This window comes from Podarcis muralis, chromosome 3 (assembly GCF_964188315.1).
Source record: "Podarcis muralis chromosome 3, rPodMur119.hap1.1, whole genome shotgun sequence".
NCBI lineage: Eukaryota > Metazoa > Chordata > Lepidosauria > Squamata > Lacertidae > Podarcis > Podarcis muralis.
In genome coordinates this window covers 12,769,281-12,777,441 of record NC_135657.1, presented here as the reverse complement: position 1 = coordinate 12,777,441, position 8,161 = coordinate 12,769,281, and the positions used below count along the sequence as shown (strand labels likewise).

At 46.3% G+C, this 8,161-nt stretch overlaps 1 protein-coding gene across 4 annotated transcripts in view; it reads right to left on the bottom strand.

Moving 5' to 3' along the window:
- Positions 1-274: 274 nt before the first annotated feature.
- The window catches only part of ASB3 (ankyrin repeat and SOCS box containing 3), a 47,054-nt gene continuing 39,167 nt past the window's right edge, over positions 275-8,161 (bottom strand). For all 4 annotated transcript variants that reach the window (XM_077925444.1, XM_077925447.1, XM_077925445.1 and 1 more), the window contains 3 exons: positions 6,486-6,734; positions 2,899-3,032; positions 275-798 (listed from right to left, as the gene is read on the bottom strand). In XM_077925444.1, coding sequence (XP_077781570.1) covers positions 524-798; positions 2,899-3,032; positions 6,486-6,734 — 658 coding nt within the window. In that variant the 3' untranslated portion in view covers positions 275-523. The remainder of the gene's footprint in view (positions 799-2,898; positions 3,033-6,485; positions 6,735-8,161) is intronic.

The following is an 8,161-nucleotide window of genomic DNA, read 5'->3' as shown; positions in this document are numbered from 1 at the left end:
TCTGGAGGACCGAGTTTGCCTATGCCTGCTCTAGGGAATAGACAGGTGTGAAGCAGAACAACCGAGTGCCTTGTGACCCTCGACAGCCTCACTCCTGTCCCTTTTAAATTTATCCCACGGATTTGAAATGTCTTTAACGCCAATAAAGGTTTGTATTGTATTGTATTGTATTGTATTGTATTGTATATTGTTGTAACACAGCCTAAGACCTTCTGGCAAAAAGCCAGGTAAGAAATAAAAAACAATCAATGACAATCAAAATAAAGCAACCAACTTTACAGGGAATGCGTCTTTATTTGGAATGATCCGTGGCAATATTTATGCCTTTGCAAGTGTTTTCATCCATTTGAATGTTGAACTCCTTTGAGAGAGAACGGCGCTTGGACACTTATCTGAAAGCCTCTGAGCAAGAGTTTAAAGAATCTCTGAAGAAAGGATATCCTATCCCGGGCAGCAGTGCAGAGGTCTATCATTGCATTGAGCACCACAACATGGTTCTTATGACAGCCAGAAGCCTTAAGAACTATGAGGAGCCTGCTTCAGTTCTCGTGTTTTCTCGTCTCTCCGTGTTTCCTGAACTGGAAAGAGGTGGCGGGGCATTCTGTTGGTACACATCGCCCAGTCTAAGCTGAGATTCCGAAATGGCATAGCTTCTCAAAACGTCTTTGTAAAGTAAGGCGTCCTGCAGGCAAGCAGGTAATGGCAGCTGGCGGATAAACTGGTCTGACCGTAAGCGATCGCTCGTCAAAAGTGACCGGATCTCCAGACGGCAGAGATGAGACAAGGGAGGGATGTGCTCTGTCGCAGAAAAATAAAACAGAATTATATGGGGCACAACAACTGAGAGGACTTCAAGCTCCCTTCTGCAATTGTTCCATAAAACCATCATAGTTAACATCCACAGGTTAGGCTGCCCCTCCATGACTTCGTCTTAGCTCCTTTTAAAGCCATCTAATTGAGCAGCCATCGCCACACCATGCAGCAGCGAATTCCATAAATGCATCATGCACTGTTTAGAGAGTGGAAGCCTTTCTTCCTTCTGCCCTGAATCTACTTAGCAGTCAAGACATATCTAATCTGCATAAAGAGTTCCTGAGCCCACAGACTTGCTTTGCAAATTCAGTGCAAACTGCATGATCTTGGGTTTTTTGTTTGTTTATTTTGTTTATAAAATTTAAAATATAAGACTGAAACCAGCTCCCTTCTATTAAATGGCACCATCTGCCTTATTCTTTAAAAAAATAATAATACTGCAGATCTTTTAAACAGACAAGAGAGAAAAATAATGAAAATATTGAGGGCGGGGGAGGGCCCAGCGAGTAAGTGAACTGAAGGGAGACCGCGAAGAGATGGTAATTAAGCAAATATTCAGACTGACCCACCCTGATACGTTTGCTGGCCTTGTACACAGGAGAGAAAAAGAAAGACATTTCCTGATCAGAGTCTAGCCTAACCTTTCTATTATTAAAAAATGGTATTTCACTCTCCCGAGTCTCTAGTTAGCAACTGACGATTCCATACTGTATCTGCGCTTTTCTTTCTCCCTGGCGGGTGGTCCTGAGTTTCACCACTGCCAGGAGTAATTGGCTGACCTTTATCTCCAGAGCTGGATCAAGCAGAACGACAGGATCATTTATATATACCCACTGATTTTGGAAGGCTAATTGGAAGAGCCGCGTTGTATGGACGCCTCTGCTCTGAAACCAGCTTGTACTGCATAGGAAGGAGTCTATCCACCAGTCATCTAGCTCAAAATTATTTACTCCGGCTGGCAATGGCTCTCTGGGTTGCAGCCCTTCTTAGCCCTCAAACTTACAGCAACATCCTACATTGAAAGGCAATGAGCTGCTCTCCACGTGTTGCTGGACTATGATAATAATAATAATAATAATTTATTATTTATACCCCGCCCATCTGGCTGGGTTTCCCCATCCACTCTGGGCGGCTTCCAACAGAATATTAAAATACAATAACCTATTAAACATTAAAAACTTCCCTAAACAGGGCCACCTTCAGTTGTCTTCTAAAAGTCTGGTAGTTGTTTTTCTCTTTGACATCTGGTGGGAGGGCATTCCACAGGGCGGGTGCCACTACCGAGAAGGCCCTCTGCCTGGTTCCCTGTAACTTGGCTTTTCGCAGCGATGGAACCGCCAGAAGGTCCTCAGCACTGGACCTCAGTGTCCGGGCAGAACGATGGAGGTGGAGACGCTCCTTCAGGTATCATGGCCCGGACTACAACTCCCATCATACTTCAGTGCACATCTAGAGATCCACAGGTTCCCCATCCCTGAATTCTAACTCCCAGCTGGGAGCAACAAGGCTAAATCGTGCAGTGAAGCCCCTAGCACACCCACAGACCTTGTGCCGACCAGAGTGCAGAATGGCAATAAAACTGCTGGTTTTCACCTCTCCAAGCTAGCCCGGCCCAGAAGCCTGGATCAGGTTTATGATAGAGTTGCAAGGGACCCCAAGAAAGTGGACCAGCTTAGGATGAAACAGATTCTTGGCTAGTCTGGCTCCACCACCTCTCTCAGCCATTTGTGGGGCGGGGATAAACTAGCTACCATTGGTGGGATACAGCTTCCGCCGCCACTGCCACCACCCCCACACACTTTCAGTGGGTGCCCTCTGCTTTAGAGGCCCCTGCCATCAGAGTAAAGCCTCTGCCATATCCTAACCTCCACCCAGCATGGCAGGTTTCGCGGTCTGCCTGGCAACGAGGCCTTCTACAGCGAAGCACGGATTTTTGTGAAACACAATTACTCTGGATCAAGATCCGTACCACTTCTTTTACAGGCTCCACATTATTTTGCCCAAGCGTTCGTAATGCATGTCAGCCCCAAAAGCAGTTTTGTCATCTATGCCATGAAATAAAACAGATTGCATAGAGTCACTTACTGAAGTGACTGCGAGTCACCCAGGCGGAGGTTTCTTTGTGGTCAGAAAGGATCTGCTCCACGTCCCAGGGTAGCCTCTTCCAGTTAGTGAACTCCAGAAGGAAGTTGAGAGTGTCACTGCTTACAGAGGAAACCCTACGTTCAAGCAGAACTCGGTTACTAGGAGAGCTTTTGCATCAAAGGCATCAAAGTCTCATCTCCAAAATCACATTGTACATCGTCCTGTCTGCTCAGTCCCTGAGCTTCCCCTGACCTGTGTTGATCAGGGAACATTCGGAGGGGGCGTTTACATTTTCACTTGACTGTGTGAACTCCCTCTGGGATGGGGGGACCCTGAGCCACCCTACTTGTGTTCCAGGTGAACACAAGAAAAGTCACTGCAGACCTTTCCTCCATTGCCGGAGGCAATATGCGTCTGAAGACCAGGTACCAGAAACCGCAACAGTACGGTTGCTCTCAAGTCCTGCTCTCAAGTCCAGTCTGAGAACAGAGAGCTGGACTGGTTGGGCCCATAGCCTCATCCAGTAAGACTCCTGATCAACCCAAGAAGGTCAGAGCTGGTGTCCATGGGGATGGATGTGCCCATGAAGCTTAGATCGGGGCTTCCTGATCATTGGCCATGCTGGCTGGGGATGATGGGAGCTTGAATCCAACAATATTTGGCTCCCAAACCCCTGCCCTAAAACACACCCAGGCCAAAAAACACACAAGCAGTTTGAACCAGGGCTTGCTAAACTTGTCGAAGGTGCAACGTACATATGGATTCTCCTGCCCGGTAGAAATCATCCTTCAACTAGAACATCATTTCATTTAGCTGAACAGCTTTGAGCTGCGCTTGGGGCCTGTAAACTTAGGCTCTCGACGGCTTGATGAATTCAGCAATACTTACTCTGCTCGCCCACTCCTAGTATTAAATTACACCCGGCAAGCGGGCTGCCAGTTGGAAACCATAAGCTTGTCCAAGTGCCATAATTAAAGGATTTATATTTTGCTTCCCTTAAGGAAGCAGCCTTCAAGGTACAGGGGTCTTTCCTAGAGATCGAAGCAGTTAAAAGAACCTTTTTCATGCTGCCTGCATCCAGTGACCTTTAATGTTTTGCTTCGGAATACAGGGCTCTTTTTTTATTATTTTAACCCAGCTGCAAGTCTTGTGTGTTCAGCAACGAGATGATTCCTGCCCTTTTACAGCACAGAAAAGGCATTTTGTGCCCCTTTCCCATAGAAGCGGGTCTGCACATGCCTTCCCTGCCCCCTTGCTGAAACCTTTAGAAACACAGTGTACGGCTTGTTTTCTCCTTTCACTTGACGGAGACAGACCTCCTGCCCTCGGTGATGAGTCAACACAGTTGGAATTCAACACCGAACACAAGTCTGTGAAAGATCCACACTATGTTCTCTCTGTAAGAAGGTTCTGCCGTCGCTTCTCTTCCAGTTTCACTGTCTGTCAACAATTATTCGCTTCTATTCCAAGCCTAGGGACACGGGTGGCGCTGTGGGTTAAACCACAGAGACTAGGACTTGCCAATCAGGAGGTCGGCAGTTCGAATCCCAGCGACGGGGTGAGCTCCCGTTGCTCGGTCCCTGCTCCTGGAAACCTAGCAGTTCGAAAGCACGTCAAAAAGTGCAAGTAGATAAATAGGTACTGCTCTGGCGGGAAGGTAAACGGCGTTTCCGTGCGCTGCTCTGGTTCGCCAGAAGCGGCTTAGTCATGCTGGCCACATGACCTGGAAGCTGTACGCCGGCTCCCTCGGCCAATAAAGCGAGATGAGCGCCGCAACCCCAGAGTCGGCCATGACTGGACCTAATGGTCAGGAGTCCCTTTACCTTTTTATTCCAAGCCTGCTTCTTTTTCGGACTTGGGGCTGGAGCAGACATAACGCTCTTGAAACCATGGTTAAGGAATTGGGCTGCAAGAGCATGCGCTTCCTTTGCCCCTAATCTCTCCCCCACAAAAACCCCCTTGGTGAGTCCTAATCAAGGCTAAAACCTGAACTTAACCCTAGTTAAATGCTAACCAGGATGTCCACTAGAGGCAGTTTTTCCTCAGTCGTAACCATGGTTAATTGATCAGAAATACCTTACTCATTCACTCCCCCTTTTTGTGCACGTGAACTCCTTGTCAATTTAACCAGTGTGCAATGTTACATCTGCCCTGAGATTCATGCCAACCACGATTAGCTTGAAAAGAGGATCTGAAGCTGGTTCACAAACCATGGTTAGAATTGGCCTTGGTGCTGACATAACACCACACCATGGCTAAATGGGAAAGGAAATTATCATGGGAAAGGAAAGCATTTGGGAGAAAGAGGCTACAGTCAGAGGAGTCTGCTTCCAATTACTGTACCGTGCTTATTTAACTGAATCAGAGAATTGGCGTTACCTGCAACAGGAACCATATTCTAAAATAGCGCATAAAGGCAAAATTGCATATAGTCAAGACACATTGGCTACAACGGCAGGTGAAATTGTCAAAGTTTTTTCCAGCCACTTTTTTTGTCAAGCACATAAAGCTGAATGCACACAAGTTAAACGTGCGTACGTTGCGGGTCTACTACATATGCAGATGACTGTCTCATCTAAGGCTTTATAGTAAAGGTAAAGGTACCCCTGCCCGTACGGGCCAGTCTTGACCGACTCTAGGGTTGTGCGCCCATCTCACTTAAGAGGCCGGGGGCCAGCGCTGTCCAGAGACACTTCCGGGTCACGTGGCCAGCGTGACAAAGCTGCATCTGGCGAGCCAGCGCAGCACACGGAAACGCCGTTTACCTTCCCGCCAGTAAGCGGTTCCTATTTATCTACTTGCACCCGGGGGTGCTTTCAAACTGCTAGGTTGGCAGGTGCTGGGACCGAGCGACGGGAACGCACCCCGCCGCGGGGATTCGAACCGCTGACTTTTCGATCAGCAAGCCCTAGGCGCTGAGGCTTTTACCCACAGCGCCACCTTTATGTTAAATGATAACACAACTCACAGGTGGGGGGAAAAGCCTTCATTGGCAAACTTTCATTTTTACATATCTGTTTCACTTGTAAAGGGAATCCTCATAGGAGTTAATACTTTACTGTTCCTTCGGAGTTGCACTGTACTTTTGTACTTTTGCCCTTCCAGGCTGTGATGTTCTTTCTTTTTGTTACAATTGTACTTCTTCTTAACAAAATCAATTCTTAAAATTATTTTTAAAAGAAGAAAGAAATGCTTGTGCCGACAGAAGAACCCAGAGCTATTAAGTGCAGCGCATCTGCAAAGTAAAAAACCACAAATAGAGAAGGTGGATGTGCATCTATATGCATGCATGTACACACAAGTGAATACATGCATGTGTGTATGCTGCTCACACGTGCACAGTGTATTTTATTTCCGATAATGCAGAGACCACTAAAAAACTTTGATTAAAAACAGAACAAGGTATAAAACAACACGGAGAAAATTCACAAATGTGGAAGACCTACAAAATCAGAATAAAAGGAAACGTTAACCCCTTCCCCCAAAGGCTTGCCTGAATAAATACATTTTTCACATGCACTGAAAACGATAGGTGAAGGTGCATGCCATATGGAGGGGGGGTGTAATCTGTATGTAATCTTGCTTACCATGATTCATTGAGGAGATGCACCGGATTGAACCCAGCCAACAGGAGGGACGGCAACCATTCTTTGTGCTTGTCTCCTGCAAGAATTGCATTCTTCGTAAATTCCGTCCGGTGCTCTCTGCGTGGAAGCTTACAGCCTCGCTTCAAGAAATGCTGAAATAAGGAGAACCTTCCATCATGCAGACAGAGGCCTAAATCTGCTTCGGAAAGCGTGATCCCATACTTCAGAAGAATGAGGATTAAGCCAGACCTGCAACCAATGTTCAAAAAACACACATTCGTCAATGCAGTTTTGTTTTTCAAAATGTCTGCACTTGAGCACCAAAAGGCCTACAGAGGAACAACTGCAAATCATACTGGGGTGTTGTTTGTGGTGGGGTGTTGTTGCTGGGTGAGTGCTTGCTGTTTGGTTTTCGTATCTTTATTTTATATGGGAATTGTTCAGCTTGCTTGTGTATTTTTTGATGTTTTATCAATTGCATATGAAACCTAAACAGCATCTTAAAAATCAGAGACATCACCTTGCCAACAAAGGTCCGTATAGTTAAAGCTATGGTTTTCCCATTAGTGATGTATGGAAGTGAGAGCTGAACCATAAAGAAGGCTGATCACCGAAGAATTGATGCTTTTGAATTATGGTGCTGGAGGAGACTCTTGAAAGTCCCATGGACTGCAAGAAGATCAGACCTCTCCATTCTGAAGGAAATCAGCCCTGAGTGCTCACTGGAAGGACAGATCGTGAAGCTGAGACTCCAATACTTTGGCCACCTCATGAGAAGAGAAGACTCCCTGGAAAAGACCCTGATGTTGGGAAAGATGGAGGGCACAAGGAGAAGGGGATGACAGAGGACGAGATGGTTGGATAGTGTTCTCTAAGCTACCAGCATGAGTTTGACTAAACTGCAGGAGGCAGTGGAAGACAGGAGTGCCTGGCGTGCTCTGGTCCATGGGGTCAAGAAGAGTCGGACATGACTAAATGACTAAACCACCACAACAACTTTTATTATGTTGCAGTTAGGTATTGTTTCCCCCATGTTGCAAGCCGCCTTGAGCATGGTTTGAACTGTGGGAAAGCAGCATACAAATAAAATCATGCGTGCATATGCTCCCCCGCAACCACACATTTCAGGAGAAGATCCACAGTGGTGGGCAAACTGTCTGAGAAAGCAGATCCTTAGTCAGAGGAAGCCCTGGGTCCCCCACAACACTTTGAAAACTGCTGACTTCCTTGATATATCACTGAAGTTCTAATAGTATTTATTGAATCTGCAACAAGCCATGTTACTCTTGCCAGACGTTAGCCATTTCCATTACTATGGGGAACTGGTTAAACTGCAAGTACGTCCTTCTTTACAAACTGGGATAATGCCTTTCTCACTGGTTACCCTCCTGTTTCTTCTTCGGCGTCTAGTTATATTACTGGAAGTTTAAATAGCTTTTGAAACTAAGCAGATAGGAAGAAAGTAAAAAAGCACCGAAAGCATCCAGGTTTTGAAAATACGAGTTGGTTCATGCATAGAATCATAGAATCATAGAGTTGGAATAGACCACAAGGGCCATCAAGTCCAACTCCCTGCCAAGCAGGAAACACCATCAGAGCACTCCTGACATATGGTTGTCAAGCCTCTGCTTAAAGACCTCCAAAGAAGGAGACTCCACCACACTCCTTGGCAGCAA